Here is a 24,524-nt window from a genome sequence, read left to right as displayed (position 1 = left end):
GATAACAGGATGAATGATCTACATACATAATTGGTGCTTAGTTATTAGCTATTACACATGCATTACACATACACTATATTGCCAAATATATTTGCTCGTCTGCCTTCACACGCATATGAACTTGAGTCACATCCCATTCTTAATCCATAGGGTTTAATATGATGTCAGCCCAACCTTTGCAGCTATAACAGCTTCAACTCTTCTGGGAAGGCTTTCCACAAGGTTTAGGAGTGTGTTTATGGGAATTTTTGACCATTCTTCCAGAAGCACATTTGTGAGGTCAGACACTGATGTTGGACGAGAAGGCCTGGCTCGCAGTCTCCACTCTAATTCATCCCAAAGGCGTTCTATCAGGTTGAGGTTAGGACTGTGCAGGCCAGTCAAGTACTTTTACACTAAACTCGCTCATCCATGTCTTTATGGACCTTGCTTTGTGCACTTGTGTGCAGTCATGTTGGAACAGGAAGGGGCCATCCCCAAACTGTTCCCACAAAGTTGGGAGCATGAAATTGTCCAAAATCTCTTGGTATGCTGAATCATTAAGAGTTCCTTTCACTGGAACTAAGGGGCCGAGCCCAACTCCTTAAAAACAACCCCACACCATAATCCCCCCTCCACCAAACTCAGTTAGACAAGTACCATTCTCCTGGGAACCCCCAAACCCAGACTCCAGATGGAGAAGCGTGATTCGTCACTCCAGAGAACACGTCTCCACTGCTCTGGAGTCCAGTGGCGGTGTGCTTTACTGTAAGGCTTGGATGCAGCTGCTCAGCCATGGAAACCCATTCCATGAAGCTCGCTACACACTGTTCTTGAGCTAATCTGAAGGCCACATGAAGTTTGGAGGTCTGTAGCAATTGACTCTGCAGAAAGTTGGCGACCTCTGCGCGCTATGCGCCTCAGCATCCACTGACCCCGCTCTGTCATTTTACGTGACCTACCACTTTGTGGCTAAGTTGCTGTCATTCCCAACGCTTCCACTTTGTTATAATACCACTGACAGTTGACTATGGAATATTTGGTAGCAAGGAAATTTCATGACTGGACTTGTTGCACAGGTGGCATCCTATCACGGTACCATGCTGGAATTCACTGAGCTCCTGAGAGCGACCCATTCTTTCACTAATGTTTTTAGATGCAGTCTGCATGCATAGGTGCTTGGTTTTATACACCTGTGAGCATGGAAGTGATTGTAACACCTGAATTCAATGATTTGGATGGGTGAGTGAATACTTTTGGCAATATAGTGTATGTATGTATGTCCACCCCAATGTATATTGTGATCGCGACCTTAATTCAGTTGTATTCTATTCTGTTTTATTGTATTCAAGACCATAGCGGGCAGCACGGTGGCTAATGCCAAGTTCACACTACACGACTTTCTGATTTGTCGGGTCACTGTACAGTTCACACTACACGACTGAATCTTTTGCACTCGGGAGTTCAGTCGGTGTATATTTCACACTACACGACTGATCGGTGATAGGGGGTTTCACACTACACGATCTATCACCAACTGGAATCACAGGCGAGCTTCTCTGGTCTCCCAAACTACGTTTTGTCACGATAACAAACGTGAGAAGTGACGAGGGGTTTAATGATACCACGTCCAAAAATGCACGTCAACAAGTAGCAAGTGATCAAAGTGTTTGTGCGCTGATGTGCAGCGTAAAATCAAGGATATAATAATAATAATAATAATAATAATACATTTTATTTATATAGCGCTTTTCAAGATACTCAAAGACGCTTTACATAAGACAAATAATCAAAACAAATACGTACATACACCATACAAATCATAGTACAAAATCAAAATAGTACATCAACATCAAGAATAATTAAGATAAAAACAAAGAGAGCAGCATAAGACAGTTCATTAAAAATTAGCTAAATTATGAGAGAGAACAACAAATATAGAACAATTTCTTAAAATTAGACAGAAACAGGACAGATTCACATGCAATCAGGAAACTGAAAACTTTACAAGTTTTAGGATCTAGGACTTCACATTTCTGTCGTGATCTAAGTATAAAACTATTAAAAAGAATAGCAAAAATAAAAGCATTTATTTCGTGTTGTTACAAGTTAAATGCCATTTTGAATAGATGAGTTTTGAGAAGTGACTTGAATTTGGACAGGTCAGGACAATCTCGTAGGTGTTTGGGGAGAGCATTCCATAAAGATGGAGCAGCTATGGAAAAGGCCCTGTCACCCCAGGTCCGGTGCTTGGTCCTAGAGGGTATGGACAGTAGGTTAGCCTCAGAAGAGCGAAGGCTACGGGAGGGAATGTGCTGATGGAGCAGGTCGGTGAGGTAGGATGGGGCCTGATTATGGAGAGCTTTGTGAGTGAATAGAAGAATTTTGAATTGAATGCGTTGAGCAACGGGAAGCCAATGAAGTTTTTGGAGAACAGGTGTAATATAACATATATTTGTGATGTTTGTAGTTTTCTAAAAACACATTTGTATCTGATATTTATATGGACTAAGCGTTTACATGGACTGTTTTAATTAACACTTTTTTTTATATAGCTACAGTCAATTACTTATAGATAATGTCTGCTAACTTGACTGTTTCAGGTATTTATAGATGTTTAAATGGTAATTTAGAACAGTATTTCCCAGTATTCTTTCTGCACAAACACAGTATTAAAGGGTTTTCTTAATAGATCTATGAAATAATCATATCTGTGTTTTGATGCTTTATTGATGCCTTATATTAGATCAAAACATTATGATTGGTACACCTGTTTTCAGTGTCAGGGTTATAAACAGGAAAAGATCCTCACTTTTGTCAGATAATGTGCTTTCTACAATGAATTTAGATTTAATAATTTTATCATATTTTATGAATGTTTTATTGGTAAACACGTTCTTGCAATAACAATGTGCATAACTGTTTAAATTTTGCTTAATTATTAGTTTGCGATTAATTGAGATGAATTCATATATATATTAGGGCTGTCACACGATTAAAAATTTTAATCTCGATTAAAATTTTTAATCGTGTGACAGCCCTAATATACAGTATATATCTGTTTTATTCCATATACAGTATATTAGTGTTTGCTATATATTTCCTGTTTGGATTTCCATAATACATGCATAATACGTGCAGCCCATTTAGTGAGGTGGGTGGTTGAGTTCATGTCGTGGTGTTCTCCCCGTGTTCATGTGGGTTTTCTTCCGGGTGCTTCGGTTTCCTCCCACAGTCCAAAGAAATGCAGGTGATGTGAATTGGAGATACTAAATTGTCCAAGATTGGGTTCGATATAACCTTGTGAATTGATGAACCTCGTGTAATGAGTAACTACCATTCCTGTTAAAATCTTAATAAACAAACAAACAAGGCCATAGCCATGAATTGAACCCAGGGGGGACCAATGACATTATGCAAAGCTAGTGGGTGCAATATGTTATTCATCATTTTCTTTATCTCAGTGTATTAGGGTGCGTTTGAAACAATATTGGGAGGTTCTGTTCTATTTGCCGTAAATACGCTAAAATTTAAGTATGTAAAAACTACATTTCCCATGATGCACCGGTTTAGTAGGCGGTCCCAACAGTGGCGTAGCGGCTCCTGCGTTGAGCGCGAGCTGGAGTAAAAATGTGTTTGACAGCACGGACGTGAATAAGAGGCAGTGGGCGGCATACAAGATTAACGGACACGCACCAACAAGCCCTGAATTACCGACACTTTTTATGAGTGCGTTCGTGCACCTTGTGTAATTACTTTTCATCGGCGAGGGCTGGAGGTGAAGGATCCTGTGGGTAAAGCTCAGCAACAGGGCATATAGTACACGCTGGACATGAAAAGCTCCATCCACTATCACCACTGCCACTAGCACCAGCAAGAGCAAGCACCAGCACCAGCACCGCAGAATCGGTCCATCAGCCAGGAGAATGCGAATGGTGAGAGCGGAAACAAGTGCAACACCATGCCGAGCATGTAGCTCCAGCGTTCCCAGGAACAGCCGAGAGAACAGATAGCTCGCTATAGCTAACCGGCCGAACCGCCGTCATAAATGCAAAGTTACTCGTGGCTCGGACTGGGCTGGTAGTTGGCAGCGACTAAAGGAACTGAATTTTTGTGAGCGCGTACGCGTACCAAAGAAAATCTAGGAGTCAAAGATGATCCGGAGAAGGCTAAACCTTTTGGTAAGTACCCCTGATCGCTGGAAGAAAAAACACTTCTTGGTTTGATGGTTTTACTCATAACCGGTAGTTGGTTGTATTGGTATGATGTTGTCAGTAGGCAGCGATCACGCTGACATTTTACACTACCGCTTTCATTTCTCACCAACGTGATGATTCAGTACTTAATACCCAGTAGTTAATAACACTACTAATTAACCTCGATCGGTGCTAGTTAAGTGCTTTTATTCTCTGAGTACTGCTGCAGATAACTGCTGCACTTCCTCCTGCCCTTAACCAGTCCACTACTTCTGCAGAACTGCAATGCACACACACACACACACACACACACACACACACACACACACACACACACACTACTTGCTGCAACAAGTCAGAGCAGAATTTAATGCTACAGCAGTCATTTTTCAAACAGAGGTCAGTCTAGTTTATCTGGTGCACAACACACATCCTTGGCTAAAATTCTGAATTTCTTATTTTTTTTTTTTTTTTTTTTTTTTTTTTCCTATCTCAATTTTTCTCCCCTAATCTAGTCGTGTCCAATTACCCTGATTGCGTCCTCTATACTGATCCGACCCCTCACCGCTGACTGAGGACGCCTCTCAACTGACTCGCCATGCGCCCCCTCCGACACGTACAGTCAGTACACACTGCATTTTTCACCTGCGCGAGTCGAGTTCATAAACTGACGGCCACTGTGTATGGAGGGCCACACCCCCATCAGCATTATTCCTCAGCCCTGTGCAGGGGCCGCGGTCGCACCAGTTATGAGGACCTATGATCCGACCTTTTACCCCTACAAACAACAGCCGATCGTTGTTCATGCTGCCGCCCAGCCCAGTCGGAAAGGCAGAGCCGAGATTCGATACGATGCATTCGAAGCCCCAACTCTGGTGCGCTAGCGTACTTTACCGCTGCGCCACCTGAGCGGCCTCGAATTTCTTAGTTCTTATCGTGCAGCTTTATTATAAATTTGGCATTTAAATTTATGACATTTAACAGACACTTTCACCCAAAGCTACTGACAGTTGTGTTGATCAAGGGCCTAACAGTATCGACCTGTTAATGGTGGGGCTAGAACCAGCAACCTTCTGATTACTAATCCTCTACCTTAACCGTAACCGCTGAGTTACCACTACAAAACATTTGCAGCATTTAGCAGATGCTTTTATCCAAAGTGACTTACCATTGTGACCATGTACAATCATTTATTACAGCGGTCAATGTTACATCCAACTGTGTCCATATGTATATTTATTATGACTGCACTGTTGTTTCTAAAGTGTGCAGTATAGTCAGTGCAATATCTAAGCTACTCATGGCATGTGCAATACCCCACTGCTACCTCACTGCGGTTTTAAACCATTGTCTGTTGTCTTTTTTTATTATAGTTTTACTCTTTATTCTTTATATTTAAGTTGTTCTTAGGCATACACACAGTCTTTCTTTATATTTAAGTTTTTTAGGCATACACACAGTCTTTATTCTTAATATTTAAGATTTTTTGAGGCACACATACAGTACATGTGTGTATAATGTGTATGTACTGTATATACTTCTTGTTTCTATGTTACTTATTGTATGTGTAAGCGCCATTGGATTGCTGCTCAATTTTGTTGACAATAAAGGCATCTTATCTTAATTCAATCAATTGAGGATTAAGGACCTTACTCAAGGGCCCAACATTGACAGTGGTGGGACTAGAACTGGCATCCTTCTGATTGCTAATCTTGTACCTCAACTGCTGAGCTACCACTACAAAACATTTACAGCATGTAGCAGACTTTTTTTTACACAAAGCTACTGACAGTTGTGATGATATCCAATCCAAGCAGTTGAGGGTTAAGGACCTTGCTCAAGGGCCCAACAGTGGCGACCTTGGAGTGGTGGGGCTAGAACCGGAAACCTTCTGATTACTAATCCTCTACCTTAACCTTAACTGCTGAGTTACCACTATGAAACATTTACAGCATTTAGCTGTAACTGTTGTCCAACGCTACTGACAGTTGTGGTGATATACAGTCTAAGCCAGTGGTTCTCAAACTTTTTAGACCAAGTACCACCCATTATCAAACCAAAACTTCCAAGTACCACCTACGTTTCTCATCACAGAACCACATATGGCACACATTAATTAGGTGTGTGTGTGTGTATACTGTATATATTAGTGATGGGAATTATGGCTTCTTGAAGGGAGCCGCACCTTTTGGCTCGGTTCCTTTTAAAGAGTCAATTAAAAAAAATGGCTCTTCGTTCTTCGGGAGACGCTACTGGGTAAACTATAAGACCCCGATATTAATATCAAATTTTGCTACTTTGCCTTAAATGTATTCCTAATTCAAACAACACTTAAATGAAAAAAAAAGATTTATTTTAAAAGTAAAAAAACTACAGAGAAGAGACAGACTGTGGTTGCATTGCATTAAGTTTAAATCCTTTCTTGTATTTAAAACAATTAAACAAGTTTATAGTTTATTTCTCAATTATTTGTCATTATACTACTAGCACGCTCTCTCTCTGTGTGTGTGTGTGTGTGTGTGTGTGTGTGTGTGTGTCTCGCTCGCTCTCCGCGACACTGAAAGTGTTTCGGATTTGAATTTCGACAATAAACAGCTCTTATTACGATTTACGATTAATTAATGGAATTAATGGAAGCTGAATGGGTGGATTACAGCCGATAAGAACTGCGCAGAAATAAAAGACTCGGTTCCTTTCGTTCATTTCAAACATCCGTTCAATAGAATCGGATCGTTCGCGAATGACTCATCACTAGTATATATGCAGTTAGCATTTCAGTGAGTGCGCCTGTTTAGCGGAGCAGCCTCGTGATGTCAGGAACGAGATCAGTGAGATTCAAACGCAGATCTGGCTCTGATAAAAGCGAGAGATCTACTGATAACTTTACTGATAACTTTACTGATAACGTTTCGGAAATTCCGAGATGGAAACCGCGAACGTGAAGTATAGATGTAATGAAGTACGGTGGCTGCGTAGCCCCGAATATTTTTAAAAACACATTAGTTTGAATACAATTTGTTTTCATTAAACTGATTTTATTAAAACAGAATTATAAGAACTTGAAACAGATTTTATTAGTAATTTACACAATTTGTTTCATATGATTATTTTTATTTATTAAATTATTTATTTTTTCGGTGCATGTAATTACTTTTCCGAGATTATCTGGCGTACCACCTCGTGCTGCTTCACGTACCACCAGTGGTACGCGTACCACAGTTTGAGAACCACTGGTCTAAGCAATTGAGAATTAGTGACTTTGCCCTAGATCCCAACAGTGGCGATCTGGCAATGGTGGGGTTAAAACCGGCAACCTTCTGATTGCTAATCCTCTACTTTAACCTTACTGCTGAGCTACCACTACATAACACTTACAGCATTTAGCTGTAGCTGTTATCCAACGCTACTGACAGTTGTGATGATATCCAAGCAGTTGAGGGTTAAGGACCTTACTCAAAAGGCCCAACAGTGGCAACCTGGCAGTGGTGAGCCTAGAACTGGCAATCATCTGGCAAAAAGTCCAGTACATTAACCACTGAGCTGCCACACATCCCAGAAAAGTGTCATAACACATCTTTGTAAACAAAAATCAATGTTATTTGACAACTTGACATTAAAATGTAGTAATTCAATTATAGTTTCATTGAGCCACCTGAATAACACTTGGCACAGAACAAAATGTACTGTACAGGGTGGTAAATCCATCTCATGGGGTCTAGACACTCTTCTATTTAGTTTTTTAACTTGGGAGGCAAACCTAGATACCCTAAGTCACACAGACCAAGGGAGAACATGCATGTTGCTGTATGGCACCCATGTTGCCAGATGCCCGGCCATGCCACATTAAAAAAAATTCAAACCATAATAATTTTTCTGCAGCTGTAAGTGGTCAGTTGTCATATGTAGGTGTATTGTAGCCCCATAATGTGCTAGCATTAAAAGTTGGGAATTTTACCCTCATGTGGAAAAGAGCATGATCTCACTACACTGAAACGGATCACTACAAATCAGATTATGAGTGCTGCATTTTGCCTAGCATTAATCTAATACTTTCTTACTCAGTCTTGCAGTCTTCCTCTTTCAAATCCAGGAATTAATTCCCTGATGACTCTCATTAAATGGAAACTGGCTAAACAGTGCAGCTCAGACAGCATGCATTATAACTCTAATGACTCAATTTGTCTGTTTGTCAGCACATAGTAAAGCTGGAAGCTCGGCTGTGCTGTTTATAGTGCTTCATTCTTCTGCTGACATACTCAGATCCTCCTCGCGTATTTGAAGCATAGTAATGAAGTAATTCATTTTGAATGGGGGAGGTATGAGGTAGGGCTGGGTGATGATATTGATAGGTCTGGCATTGAGGATCAATTGTCATACAGATGTGTATGTTTACCAATTTAATTACTGCTGACTTTATGGTTCTAATTTATTATAATTAATGCAATTATTGTTATTTAGTGCTATACTTTACAGTCACCTTCAAAATAATTGCCCCCTTGGTTAAGATAGGTAATAAAATATCTGTGGGTCAATAAGCTTATTGACATTGAACATATCGAAGAAATCTGACCTGAAATTGAACTTTAGTTATTCTAAGAAAATAATAATAATAATAAAATAGCTGACGGTTGTCGTACTGTTTTCCCTGTATTTCTCCCAATCTAGTCATTCTAATAATTTGGCAATTTTTCTTATTGCAATTCTCTTACTGCTTGTATCATCAAAGCTGAACCTTTCATACAGCTGACGGCCACATCTTTTCACCTGCCAGCGATGGAGTCTCACAGAGAACCGTACAGTGTATAGGCAGACACTCTATAAATTCCACAAATACCCCATCACTAGCTCAGGCGCCTCGACATAAAGTTTACAAACCTTGCTGGATGATAATTAATAAAAGTGTGTTTGCTGATTTATATGAAATATATGATTTTCTGACCCTGATTATTAATTGTAGTCAACCTGAATAAAAATGTTCACCTCAAACAATCACAATTTCTGATTGTGATCATTGACGTGCATAGATTTAATGCATCACAGAGTGGTATATTACTAATATTGCATGCCAACAAATGATAACCAACTGCCGACCAGCAAACGCGTCATGTACTCACATTCACTGCTGCGTAGAGTTATAATCATGTTTAAATACTCCATAATCTAGCTCTTTTACCATAGCGTCAGTTGATTTTATGTAAGTCACGTCTCTTGTAATTGATTGCATTTGCGGTTAAAAAAAAAAAAAGCGGTTTGGAAGATTGCCTAACCACTGGCACAGTAACGAAATTTCACTTTTTTTCGTGCCGAGGCATTTTACAGCCTCTTTAATCCTGCTGTTGTCCTGCAACCTGTTGGCCCTTTTACCTGTTGGGCAAGAACGTGAGCAGTATAGTACCGGCTTTAATAAAGAAAGAGTATTAGGATTACTTAGTCTGATTTTTTCTCCACATTTCCTTTTTTGCACATCAGCACATTTACAGAGTTCTGCTATTTTTCAGTGTGACTCTGCTTGTTGGGACAGGCATGTCTGCTGTTGGCACTTTTCTTGTATTTATCCTTTTTTTCCCCTCGGAGGCTTTTCTACTAGTCTGTCAGTCTGTAGTGAATTGTTTTTGATCATAGTAGTGATGACTGACTTTATCCCACAATGCAAACATTATTAGCTTTCTTTTCTGAATGGAATGCAGTTGTTTACCTATGATATCATTGTAACTGTTGCATAGTGTTTAAGATGAGAAATATGATATTAATACTTTATCAGGTAGAGGGAATACCATAATAACAATAACCTTGGCAAAAATGCAGTTGCTCTGCAGTATCACTGCACAGATAGTCCATTTTAACCGACGTGGAACGGGCTCTGTTCCGATTTGCGAACTTGATTTTGAACTGGTTCAGTGTGTTTCCACCAAAAAAAAAAGCTTTTGAACTGGAACCAAAGAATACTAGGGTTTTCAGAACAAACCGTGGAGTCTTCTGTGGGCGTGTCAAGTGGTCCATTTTTGTGTGCATGTACACATACTGATAAACTATACACCAGTAATATGGCTGCTAGTTTTCTTTTCACTCATGTACACTAAACATCTGCAAATACCATTCGTCCTGCACGGAGTAGCCTTGTACATCTTTTCATCACCAATAGTTGATCGATACTTGCTTTTTTGCATAAAACGATCTGTAACAACAGCACAAATGCTCACGCTAACCGTTGACTCATCCTTGGCTATCAAAAACTGGTGGATACATTAAAACTGGGCGGTTCATTAAAAAGCACCAAGGTTCTAAGAAGCTTGAACAAAACCAGTTCAAGAACCAGAATTCTTTTGGTTGAAAAAAATGACAAATAGACAAAATGTACTCATACCAGCCATACCAGCGTCCACACTTCTGTTTTTTTCACAAGATGTTGGATGTGTCTGTGTATGGAGCCAAATTCGGGACTATCCGGCTTTGCTAATGAGGCCTTACATGTTTCAGTTGCAGATTTTCTGTTTTTTTGTTTTCAGTTTTAAATCATATTTTTTGACCCTCATCTGGTGTGGGAGCGTGGCTTTAACTGAGATAGGCGTGGTGTAATGAGTGACAACATAACAAAATAGACTGAGGACCTTCCTCAGTGTTGCCTGAGAAAAATATAATTTAACACTTTATATACACACACTACTAGATTCAGTAAAACAATGACACCACTGATAAAGTTTTGTTCAGTGAGCTGTTTTACACAGCATTTGAAACCAATGTACAGTATAAAAGTAATAAACTCTGCCAGGTTGTGCGGTTCGACAGTCATAATAGGAAGCTCCTTTAGGTGGGGAATTTGCCAAAGATAAATTGAAGTTTAGCTCTAGCATAAACTAGTGAGCACTTTTATGTGGCACCGTGTAGCTGCAGCCAGTGTTGAATTATAGTCGACATTCTGGCAAACAAAGATGTTAACTAAAACAATATACATTAAAGGTAAAAACGTCAGCTGGACACTGTAAGGGGTGTAAAATTCACTAACACTGGCTTATAGCATAGACTAAAGCTAAGCTTAACTTCCAGTTTTGGCAAATTTCCCACTTAAAGACAACTTTTTATGACTTGAACTGCGCATTCCAGATACACTATATGACCAAAAGTATTTTGAGACCTCACCATGAGATGGTTAAACATTCCATTTCAAAATAAATGGTATTTAAATATAGTGACCTCTATGTGATCTTTTTAGCTATAACAACAGCCTGAGAAGGCTTCTCACAGGGCTTTAAAGTATGCTTGTGGGAATTTGTGCCCATTTAGTCAAATGAGCATCTACATTTTACATTTACATTTTCAGCATTTAGCAGACGCTCTTATCCAGAGCGACTTACAGAAGTGCTTCTATAGTGAACATTTCATTTCTCAAGTTTAGGTAAACAACAGTCGAAGAAAACAAATCTGCTAAAACCTGTTAGAACCAAAGTGGCCTTTTTTTTTTTTTTTTTTTTTTTGAAATGGAAAAGATTGGAATAAAATGTTAGTAAATAAGTACAAGTCAGCCTAAGTGTTTAGTAAAAAGGTTGGTTTTTAATCGTTTTTTAAAGACAGCAAGAGACTCAGATGTTCGGACAGACAGAGGAAGTTCGTTCCACCATTTGGGCGCTAGAACAGAGAAGAGCCTTGATGCTTGTCTTCCTTTAGTCCTGGATGGAGGCTCAAGTCGAGCGAGACTAGAGGCTCGGAGGTTGTGTGGTACAGAGCGGGGTTTGATTAGACCACGAAGGTAGCTTGGGGCTGGTCCTTTTTTGGCTTTGTAGGCGAGCGTCAGTGTTTTAAACTGAATGCGTGCAGCTACAGGAAGCCAGTGAAGAGAACGCAGCAGTGGGGTGATGTGGCAGTGTTTAGGTTGGTTAAAAACCAGACGGGCAGCTGCATTTTGAATGAGCTGTAAGGGTTTAATCGTGGACATGGGAGCTCCAGCCAGAAGGGAGTTGCAGTAGTCCAACCGTGAGATTACAAGTGAGCATCTGTATAGCTGGGCAATGATGTTGGTCAAGAAAGCCTCAATTGATGTTCCAATTTATTCCAATACAGTTCAGGGGGGCTAAGGCCACTGGAGCTTGTTTAACCCAAGCATTTGTTCATGTCTTTATAGAGCTTGTGCAAAGGGGCACAGTCATGCTGGAACAGGAAAGGGTCTTCCCTGAACAGTTGGAAGCATGTAATTCCCTGTATATAACTGATTTATTACACCTGTTAGTAACTGTTATGGATGAAACGCATAAATTAAATTATTAGAAGAGGGGTCCCGATACTTTTGTCCATATAATGTATGTTTAATAGGCTTAAAGTCAGGCCACTTCCACTTTGTGCATAGAGTCACAGGAACAAGAAAGGGGCCTAGCCCAAATTGTTGGTTTTATACAGCTATTAGGAATGACACCTAAGCTCAATACTTATTTTGTTATCAGCCATAACATTAAAACCACCTCCTTGTTTCTACACTCACTGTCCATTTTATCAGCTCCACTTACCATATAGAATCACTTTGTAGCTCTACAATTACTGACTGTAGTTCATCTGTTTCTCTGCATGCTTTGTTAGCCCCCTTTCATGCTGTTTTTTAATGGGCAGGATCCACACAGGACCACCACAGAGCAGGTATTATTTAGGTGGTGGATCATTCTCAGCACTGCAGTGACAATGACATGGTGGTGGTGTGTTGGTGTGTGTTGTGCTGGTATGAGTGGATCAGACACAGCAGCGCTGCTGGAGTGTTTAAATACCGTGTCCACTCACTCCTACCTAGTTGGTCCACCTTGTAGCTGTAAAGTCAGAGACGATCGCTCATCTATTGCCGCTGTTTGAGTTGGTCATCTTCTAGACCTTCATCAGTGGTCACAGGACGCTGCCTATGGGGCTCTGTTGGCTGGATATTTTTGGTTGGTGGACTATTCTCAGTCCAGCAGTGGCAGTGAGGTGTTTAAAAACTCCAGCAGCGCTGCTGTGTCTGATCCACTCATACCAGCACAACACACACTAACACACCACCACCATGTCATTGTCACTGCAGTGCTGAGAATGATCCACCACCTAAATAATACCTGCTCTGTGGTAGTCCTGTGGGGGTCCTGACCATTGAAGAACAGCATGAAAGGGGGCTAACAAAGCATGCAGTGAAACAGATGGACTACAGTCAGTAATTGTAGAACTACAAAGTGCTTCTATATGGTAAGTGGGGCTGATAAAATGGACAGTGAGTGTAGAAACAAGGAGGTGGTTTTAATGTTATGGCTGACTGGTGTATGTAGTGTATTTCTCGCACATATTTGCTGATGTACTTTTTTAATATGTGTCCATTAAAACTGTACATTGATGAACAAAAACAACTTTTATATGCAGTTAATACAAGCATAACTGTACGTTAACATCACACCCATTAAATAACTGACAGACCCACAAACACAGAGGCGGGCTGCAGATATCACACATCAGTGGCAAAAAGCGGGTGTTGTGCAAAAATCGGACCAACAGATCCTGGCGTGCATGCATGAGTTCACCTCAGGACGCGTCACCCATAACAGTGGTGTAATGTTGCACTCCTGTTATCGGATTAATTTTGCATTTAGAGCATAAAAGGAAACTATCATGCATTAATACAGAGCTGCTGGAAAACTAACTACTTATTACAGTTGGCACGCGAAGATGAATGTGAAGTTATTCATGTACCAAATGTTTAAGGATATTTTGCAAAAATGGCCAATACGAAGGTACAACACTATTAAATAATTATTATGCATTTTATGATTAGCCTTTTAGCTTTGGCAAATTCCCCACTTAGAGATGTCTTTTCCTTTTATGACTGTTGAACTGCACATTCCAAATACACTATATGACTAAACGTATTTGAACACTTGACCATGAGATGGTTGGACATTTCATTTCAAAACAAATGGTATTAAAAGAAAGTGACCTCTGTGTAATCTTTTTTAGCTATAACAATAGCCACTCTTCTGTGAAGGCTTCTCTTAAGACAATTGTGGGAATTTGTGCCCATTCAGTCAATTGAGCATTTGTATGACTGGGCATTGATGTTGGTGTTCCAGTTCATTCCAAAGCTGTTCATTGCACATTTGCTGTGTTAATCTTATTGGCCTCTATGTGTGGCCCAAAGTTCATTGGTTGACAAACCCTGGCCTAAAGACTTGATGCCATGAAACACAAAGATATTTCACTGGTTCTATGTAATGGCATTGTATCGCATGTAGGGCTGGGCGATATGGATCAAAAATAATATCTCGATATTTTTTCAACCCATAAGGTAATAACAAAAAGACACTTCTGAGACAAAGCTACATGTTCCACATTTTTTACAGGCACTTTTATTAAAATTCATGCTGGGGAAGCTTCACACAAGAACAATTTTTCCTTAAAAAAAAAAAAGAACTGTTCTAAGAAAAAGATTGTTGTTTTCTAACGTCTCACCTGTCGTGTAATGTGAATTACAAATATATTGTCTGGCCCTTTAAGAATGTTAAGTGCACTATAGGGCGCAGGGAGCGAGTGTGTAGGGATGATATCAGAAATTTTTCCGGCTGTGCTCATGTTCTTCTGTTGTTTTGCACTGAGCTTGTGTGACATTAAAAGTAGCGTTCTCGTTAAACCCCCACTCACATGTTTGGACTTTATACATTATTTTACATCAGTCGCCACAACATTAACATTTGCATTATTATTATTTTTTACATATAGAACTCAGTTCTGTAATACAGGCATAACTAATCGTACACGTTACTGTGTAACTATTACAACATTTAATGCATTTTAATCAGCGTTCTGCTTCATGCACTTTATTATTATTTAACAGCTTTATTTGTTGTTTAATTGCTGTTTGCTCCTTGTTTACTGCAGAGTTAGTTCATGCAATTTTATTAATTTTTGGTTGTTTATTGGCCGACAACAAGAAATACTATAATAGAAGATAAATAAATAAATGACGTGTTGGACATTGGGCGATATAAACTAACACGACCACGTACAACATCCAGTACAGAAATCACTCCCCATAATGTTTGTTTTTTACAGATAGAGCAAATACATGCACGTCAAATATACAAACACACAACTAGAACAACTAGGGACGCGTCGTTATGTTATTATTACTTTCTCAACACTTGCATGATTTACACTGTTTATATATGAAGTAAATACGTGCATGTCAGCACATGCATGCGCTTGTATGTTTATTTCCGTTTTCCAATATTGGTTTTTGATACGAATAACGACTCGTTTTCTTGTTTTTCAACTTTTGGATTTGAAGTGAAAAACGAATGACCAAAGGTACACGAAGCTGGAACCTTTTGTCTGGACTTGTTTTCGGCATTCTCTACAGAATACATTATTCTGCTGCTCATCTGACACTTCTCCACCGTTGAATCCGAACCATCTCCAAATAACTGAGCCATTATTATTCTTTTTACTAACCAGCTCCTCAACCGTTTCCATGCCATCATGGGAGTTTTACTTACAGAAATGTGTTCTGAGGACAGAAAGAATTGGCGGTGGGGAGGGGCGAGTTGTGTTCAGTGAGGGAGAGAGGCGGGGCAAGGTGAACATGTGCAAGACAAACTGGGAGAAGAGAAAGACGAACTGGAACTAATTGGAACGCAACATCTATATCGATATAAGCGATATTGTCTTATCTTATATTGCGTATGAAAATATATCGATATTTTATAAAATCTCGATATATCGCACAGCCCTAATTGCATGTATGATGTACACTTATTTACATCTGATTTCTATTTACCACTGACCTCACGTGGGCCGGATGGGGACAGCCAAAGAGGCCACACAATGCCCAGGTGTGGGTTAAATGGTCAGATGAGTCCTCACCACATTCTTCGACAAGTGTACAACAATTGAATGGAACGACCCTAAAGGCTTGACTCCTTCAGTCAGGAAGTTCAGTGGCTCTGTGATTGTATGTGTGTGTATGGTAGGTATGGTGATAATGACGGTGCTTAAATCACAGGGCGGGAGAATTGGTGTGTTCACGTAGGTGTCCAAACAAATGCCACTTTGCTTTTCCTTTAATTTGTCAACCATCTGTACTTCTCCCAGTCTGTAATTTTACTGGTAGTTCATCCACAACTAGTGGTTTACCAAAAACTTGAAATGGAAATTATCCTTCTGGATTACTTCACTCTGTCATATTGTGAACCACTAAACTCGCAGTCAAACTCATTAAAGATGGCTTTACACTGGGAAGCACCCCAGTTTGCAATGACAGGAATGCAAAAATCACATAGCTGCCTTTGTGCTCTGTGTCGGGGGTGGAGATCTGCCGGAAATGTGATAGCATTTAGCTTGAAGCGCCGTGAAGCAAACAAACTGACATACAGAAGGATCCACTTCCCAATCTTGTACTTGCAACTGAGAATACCCCACCCCACCCAAAAAAAGGATTTATAACTCTAGATGTTACGTTGATACATAGAAATGTATAAAGAAAATGAACAGTTAACAGTTATTTAAACCCTATATAATATTACTGATCTTAAACCCTACTGTTAGTCTGTATGACCTAAAGTTGGGTTACAACACAATTAAACCAGTGGAAACTCAACAACAACCCTTATTTGGCTCCAACTGTGAAGTGTTATCTAAACACCACTCGGAGAGGCAGTGTATGTTTCAAGTAAAACCACTGACACACTACACGACTTTCAAAGTCTTCAGATCACTGTAGAGAGAGAGTTAGAGGTAATTAAATATTTTTGCAATGAGAACGTATTTATTATGGTTTGGCATAATACGGTAAAGCTTTTATGTATGCCAATGTATTATGTTCCTGCCCCCACGGGCAACTAGATGCATGACGTTTATACATCAGTTTTCCTTCCCTGGGAAACTGAAACTTGGAGATAATTGGGCTTTCCAGCAAGACAATGATCCATGTCCACTTTCAAGTTGACCAAAGCTTCATTAGATAGATAGAATCAACTTCGTCATTGCTCATCTACCAGAAGTGCAAATATTAGCATTGTGCCAAATAAAAACAAGGAATGTCAGTAAACTTGTATGTCTATGGTTAATATAATAATTGTAACTAAAACTATTTACATATATGGTATTAGGTTTAAATACATAGTAATATATACATAATAATAGTAGTAATAATAATAATAATACTAAGCATAAGAAGGGGGAATAGCTATGTATGTGTAGTAGTAATAATAATAATAATATGTAAAGTAAATAATTATACATAGGGTCTTAATGGATGTATAATTGTGCAGATATGTATAAGGTAAACAGTTCATGTAAAGTGCAGTGTTTATGTAAAGGAATCAGTCCTGAAATATTCTGGAATGTACTTTGCAGTCTCCAGATTTTAATCCCATAGAAAATCTCTGGTGGGATTTAAAAATAAGCAGACCTCAGTGAGCTGGAAGCTTTTCCATGAGAAGAAAGGGTGAAGATTCCACAACTGTGGTGTCAGAAGCTTGTTAGCACTTAGCGAAATCGCTTATTAGAGGTTATCAAGGCTAAAGGATTTTCCACCTGAGGCTGGGAGTTGAGTAATAGCGCACATGGATGTTTGTCAGGAGAAATAGATGTAGTTTATTTAAACTCTCAAAATGCTCAAGTTGTATCGTATATTTTCATTCAATTTTGTGCACACCACTATCATGCCTTGTAAGGTAATCAGGGTTGAATAGTTCTAGTTGCCATCGTAAGTACCTTTACTGTTTCTTCCTGACACCCTGCCTGGCTAATAGTGGAAGCAATAAGCACTTGTGGTATTTTTTCCCTCTCAGGGTGGCCGGGTGACTGAGTACCGGAGCATTTCTGGCAAATTGCTCCCAGGCGCCAGAGCTGAAATGATGCAGGTTTAACCCACAATTACTTCAATAAGTGCAGGTTCTAAAAATGAGACTGTAGACCATCATTAGTTCAAGTTTAAATGAACTTAATTTCAATGACCAGAGATAATTCAGTATTCAAAATGTAAGTTTTGGGCATAGTCTGTAGCTATTAGATGTTTTGTTTTTTAATATGTAATAGATAATAGAATTAGACAGTCTGTACCAAGTGATTCCCAATAACCCTAAAACATGAATAAAACATTGGAGTTCTACCCTAATGTTGGTGCATTGGGATTAATGGATTTAATTTATTACACAAAGAATAGATTTTTTAACTAATAACTGATTGCCATTAGTCAATGTTTAACAGTTCAATTGATCAACTCACAGGCTTATAGTGACCCATTAAAATGTTATTTTAATGTCAGCGTGTGAACAGGCTTTCTGCTTTATTGAACAAACAACTAGTTAATGGTTTATTATTAACATTCTGAATAGTAACCAAACATTTTATTTTCTTTAGATATTGTTGGCATATAGGCTAGCTAGTGATATGACTACATTTGTAGAGCTGAAATCACACTTAAACTAAAATGTTCCAACTCTGATTGGGTTTTTATTAAAAGTCATAGTTTGCACTGGCTTTTCAGGTCAAGTTCACTTTAATTGATTTCCTAAATACAAATGAATGTTCATTAGGTGATTGCCTGCTTGTACTCTGAACATCCCTTAGGCTTGATTGTTCTTGGTTTAGGACGGATTAAAAGGTTGACGAGTCCAGGGCTCAGCTTGGTGCATTGAGCACATGTTTTTTTGAAGTAAACCCCTGAGGAGATCTGAAGGTGACTGTGTTAACAGTGGACCTTTCTGAAGAACTGCTGACTTTTGATGTGTGTAGGAGTGACTTCTATGCTCAGTTTGGGTTTTCCTCCCTTTGTAATTGTTTCCACTGTGCTATTTTGGTACTCGGCACCCTGAAGCATGCTGTTTTTGGGGCTTTTACATCCTTCCATTAAGCCTGGGCTATGCTTCAACGGAAGTGCTTTAAGAGCCACCAGAGAGGCCAGAACATTCATGTTTTATCAGAACAGTTTTTTAGCTGTTTACTGGTCGTAAACATGAAGTGGAAATCAGGGTAAACCAATAATAATTTAATTAACATTCAAGACTGGTCTGTATGAATGATGCCAAACTGTTAAGTGCATTAAGCATTCAGGACAAAGTCCAAGTAGTTTGGGAACAGGCACTAACCAGGTAATGCTTGTGGCCAAAACATGTCTACTGGCCTAACTCATATTTACACATCACCAATATTTTAAAATGCATTTTTTATGAAACAAAGAAAGACAGCAATTATAAGTTTTCCTCATTTCCAGTGCTGAATCAGAGCTAAACTGAGCTTCAGACTGTAGCTATGACGGGAAGACATTGTATTGCACTTATCATATGCATTTTATAAACCAATAACCAATTGTCACTAGTCGGTTAACCGATAACTGACAAGCTTATTCGCATCCCATTTATTTAATAAAAACAGTATAACGTAGTGAACGTGGCAGTGATGTGGAATAGTAAGGCGAACATAAACCAGTAGCAGAACATTAAGTTTAGCATTGAGAATGTAGATTCAAAACAGTAGCTGGTATTAAGCGAGAGTCTCAAATCAACAGTCTGAACAGTCTGAAGTCTTACTAGCTCCTCTCTCAGTTCAAAATGAGCTTCTGCTGTTAAAAATGAATTTAAAAGATCGTTTTAACTGACAGCGTTAATCAAACAATGACATCTGTGTCGAATGTAGGTTAACTGGTTAATCATTAACATCTGCAGTACAAAAACATTTACAGAATTTTTTTCTCTACAAAAATGATTTGGATATACAGTGTATCACAAAAGTGAGTACACCCCTCACATTTCTGCAAATATTTCATTATATCTTTTCATGGGACAACACTATAGACATGAAACTTGGATATAACTTAGAGTAGTCAGTGTACAGCTTGTATAGCAGTGTAGATTTACTGTCTTCTGAAAATAACTCAACACACAGCCATTCATGTCTAAATAGCTGCAACATAAGTGAGTACACCCCACAGTGAGCATGTCCAATTTGTGCCCAAATGTGTCGTTGTCCCTCCCTGGTGTCATGTGTCAAGGTCCCAGGTGTAAATGGGGAGCAGGGCTGTTAAATTTGGTGTTTTGGGTACAATTCTCTCATACTGGCCACTGGATATTCAACATGGCACCTCATGGCAAAGAACTCTCTGAGGATGTGAGAAATAGAATTGTTGCTCTCCACAAAGATGGCCTGGGCTATAAGAAGATTGCTAACACCCTGAAACTGAGCTACAGCATGGTGGCCAAGGTCATACAGCGGTTTTCCAGGACAGGTTCCACTCGGAACAGGCTTCGCCAGGGTCGACCAAAGAAGTTGAGTCCACGTGTTCGGCGTCATATCCAGAGGTTGGCTTTAAAAAATAGACACATGAGTGCTGCCAGCATTGCTGCAGAGGTTGAAGACGTGGGAGGTCAGCCTGTCAGTGCTCAGACCATACGCCGCACACTGCATCAACTCGGTCTGCATGGTCGTCATCCCAGAAGGAAGCTGACGCACAAGAAAGCCCGCAAACAGTTTGCTGAAGACAAGCAGTCCAAGAACATGGATTACTGGAATGCCCTGTGGTCTGACGAGACCAAGATAAACTTGTTTGGCTCAGATGGTGTCCAGCATGTGTGGCGGCACCCTGGTGAGAAGTACCAAGACAACTGTATCTTGCCTACAGTCAAGCATGGTGGTGGTAGCATCATGGTCTTGGGCTGCATGAGTGTTGCTGGCACTGGGGAGCTGCAGTTCATTGAGGGAAACATGAATTCCAACATGTACTGTGACATTCTGAAACAGAGCATGATCCCCTCCCTTCGAAAACTGATAACGACCCCAAACACAACCTCCAAGATGACAACTGCCTTGCTGAGGAAGCTGAAGGTAAAGGTGATGGACTAAACCCAATTGAGCACCTGTGGCGCATCCTCAAGTGGAAGGTGGAGGAGTTCAAGGTGTCTAACATCCACCAGCTCCGTGATGTCATCATGGAGGAGTGGAAGAGGATTCCAGTAGCAACCTGTGCAGCTCTGGTGAACTCCATGCCCAGGAGGGTTAAGGCAGTGCTGGATAATAATGGTGGTCACACAAAATATTGACACTTTGGGCACAATTTGGACATGTGCACTGTGGGGTGTACTCACTTATGTTGCCAGCTATTTAGACATTAATGGCTGTGTGTTGAGTTATTTTCAGAAGACAGTAAATTTACACTGCTATACAAGCTGTACACTGACTACTCTAAGTTATATCCAAGTTTTATTTCTATAGTGTTGTCCCATGAAAAGATATAATAAAATATTTGCAGAAATGTGAGGGGTGTACTCACTTTTGTGATACACTGTATGTACATCATGTCCTCGTATGAAGATAGGAAACTGACTATTATGAGGTATATAAGGTATGTAAATGCGTAAAGGTTCTGAATGGGTCTTTACGCATAGCTGTTGCATACACACTGAAGGTGGGTCAGGTTGTGTTTCAAATCGACTATTACTCCGTATGGACTGTAGCTGTGCTTTCAATTGAAATCAAGTGTCTAGTTGTTGAAAATCAAGCAAAAAGCAAGAATAGCTTCTTCGTCCATTCTCGGTTAACCCGAATAATCATTAACATCCCTATTTAAAATAAATGTCAAATAAAAAAAAACATCTATAAGGCAAAGCCAGAAATGTTTACTGTCTTCTCTAGTTTATTCACAGAAGAAATATGAGTCCCTTGTCCACTGACTACGTATAAAATGACAACTGAAAGCCCAAGCGCAATATCTAGTGACAAGTGATTTATACACTACTGAAAAATATTTAAAAAAAATGCTTTTTGGTTGTTTGTTGACTGAAGTCGCTGTAGACACAACAATCCTAGACACAGCTGCACTATAAATAGAAATATTCGTCTGACTAGAAACACACAGCTTGGTTAAAATGTGAAGTCAGTTTACTGGATCCAAACTGATTTTCTACTCAGATGCCAAAATACAGTATAAAACTCCATACAGGCTGTTATCTCAAACCTGTGTGTCACAAATATATTCAGCAAATTACAATTATTAAGTTAATAGTGCTTATTTAAAAATGAAATGAAGAACTATTATCGTATCACAGCTAGTGGTGGTCGTCTTGGATCAGTTATAGATCAGAATGTTCCCAATATTGGCCAAAATGTGCAACTGTGGCTTGTACATTTACATTTTCCGCATTTAGCAGACGCTTTTATCCAAAGCGACTTACACAATGAGCTGAACACGATGAGCAATTGAGAGTTAAGGGCCTTGCTCAGGGACCCAACAGTGGCAACTTGGTGATGGCGGGGCTTGAACCGGCAACCTTCTGTTTACTAGTCCAGTACCTTCACCACTAAGCTATCACTGGCCCTTGTACATACTTGAGAGCTTGCACAAAATACCCTTGAGTGCCTAAAATCAACTGAAACAGAGACATCAGATCATGTTCCTGATTTTCAAACAAGCCCTTGTAAACCTCTTCTTGACCTTAACCAGACAGGATGTCCTTATTTATCACTCTAACAGCTCTTAAACATGCTTGATGTATTTTTAAGTCATATTTCAAAAAAGATTTTACAGTAGTTACTAACAACAGGGATAAAAGAAGGCAGCCGGGTGAATCATACTGGATTCATCACAAGCAAAAACATTTTAAATTAGATGAGGGTAAAAAAGTACTTTACGAAGCATTTTCATCTATTTTTCCAACTGGTGCTTCTATTCTGAAAGATAGGAAATTTCAAAATTGTATTGTCACCATTGGTGGTCTACTAGTTTAAAACTTTTTATTAATTCACTTTGGGACACTGGATCATCAGATCATCTGAACATGCTACTCATATACAGTTTTACACCATCCTTAACGGTCACTTGCTTGAAGAAGTGTACATAGAGTTTGAATTCTGTTTTGTAGAATCTTTTGTCTTCTTTTTCTCCCAGATGATCAGATTGTCATTTCCAACTCCCTAGTTTTATTCCTTTATGCCTCTTATACCACCCTCATACTGGCCAAGGAGGGCTATAGACTAGCACTTGCCCCCTTTTATGCAGTGGGGGAAATAAGTATTTGATCCCCTGCTGATTTTGTAAGTTTACCCCCTTACAAAGACTTGAACAGTCTATAATTTTTATGGAAGGTTTATTTTAACAGAGAGAGACAGAATATCAACAAAAATCCAGAAAAAAAACATTAAATAAAAGTTATAAATTAATATGTATTTAATTAAGGGAAATAAGTATTTGATCCCCTACCAACCAGCAAGAATTCTGACCCCCACAGACCGGTTATGTGCCCATGAGGCACACAAATTAGTCCTGTTCCTGTATAAAAGACTCCTGTCACAGAATCAGTTTCTTCCGTTCAAATCTCTCTACCACCATGGGCAAGACCAAAGAGCTATCAAAGGACATCAGGGACAAGATTGTAGACCTGCACAAGGCTGGAATGGGCTACAAGACCATCAGCAAGAAGCTTGGTGAGAAAGAGACCACTGTTGGTGCGATAATTCGAAAATGGAAGAAATACAAGATCACAGTCAATCACCCTCACTCTGGAGCTCCATGCAAGATCTCACCTGGTGGGGTAAGAATGATTCTGAGAAAGGTGAGGTCAGTCCAGAATTACACGGGAGGAGCTTGTCAATGATCTCAAGGGAGCTGGGAGCACAGTCACCAAGAAAACCATTAGTAACACACACCGCCGTAATGGATTGAGATCCTGCAGTGCTCGCAAAGTCCCTTTGCTCAAGAAGGCTCATGTACAGGCCCGTCTGAAGTTTGCCAATGAACACCTGAATGATTCAGAGAAAGCTTGGGAGAATGTGATATGGTCAGATGACAAGTCTTTGTAAGGGGGTAAAGTTACAAAATCAGCAGGGGATCAAATACTTATTTCCCCCACTGTACGTGTAAAGTCATTCTCCACATCTTTACACCGGTGAGGGTATTCTCACACAGAGCTATACCGCATAGAACAAGTCATGCTACATCCTAAATGTACCTCCACTTCTTTGTTCCGGTCTCTCAAACAGACAACAGGAGTCATTTTGGGGTGTCGATGAGGAGAAACCTTGTCCGACTTTCCTCCCCTCAGACAGGGCCTATTGAGTGTCGAGCAAGAACTATAATGCTGCTGAGACTTTGAGTTTCAAGAGCTGGAAGTCTCTGCGGTGGTCGGCTAGCATATAAGTGTACTGCTGTGTCACCTGACTGCTCTAGAAAGGCTTTTGAGGACATTTTGGCTTTACGTTTTTCAGGTCTTCACTTTCAAGCACTTTGAATTGCCACTGTGTATGAAAGGTGCTATACAAATAAACTTGCCTTGCCTTCACTTAATTCCAGGTTTCTTCTTGCCTAGTAGGAATGCTTATCATAGTAGCTACTGGTTTCAGAACCTGTTGCTCAGGTTTTCTGGT

At 39.7% G+C, this 24,524-nt stretch overlaps 1 protein-coding gene across 1 annotated transcript in view; it reads left to right on the top strand.

The window, feature by feature from the left end:
* Window positions 1-3,696: 3,696 nt before the first annotated feature.
* Window positions 3,697-24,524, top strand: part of atp11c (ATPase phospholipid transporting 11C) — a 121,083-nt gene continuing 100,255 nt past the window's right edge. The window contains exon 1 of the mRNA XM_063000475.1: window positions 3,697-4,160. Within this exon, the coding sequence (XP_062856545.1) occupies window positions 4,134-4,160 (27 nt within the window). The 5' untranslated portion in view covers window positions 3,697-4,133. The remainder of the gene's footprint in view (window positions 4,161-24,524) is intronic.

The sequence above is a fragment of the Trichomycterus rosablanca genome, chromosome 8 (genome assembly GCF_030014385.1).
Source record: "Trichomycterus rosablanca isolate fTriRos1 chromosome 8, fTriRos1.hap1, whole genome shotgun sequence".
Lineage (NCBI taxonomy): Eukaryota > Metazoa > Chordata > Actinopteri > Siluriformes > Trichomycteridae > Trichomycterus > Trichomycterus rosablanca.
The sequence above is the reverse complement of the archived record's forward strand: the minus strand, read 5'-3'. Positions and strand labels throughout refer to the sequence as shown.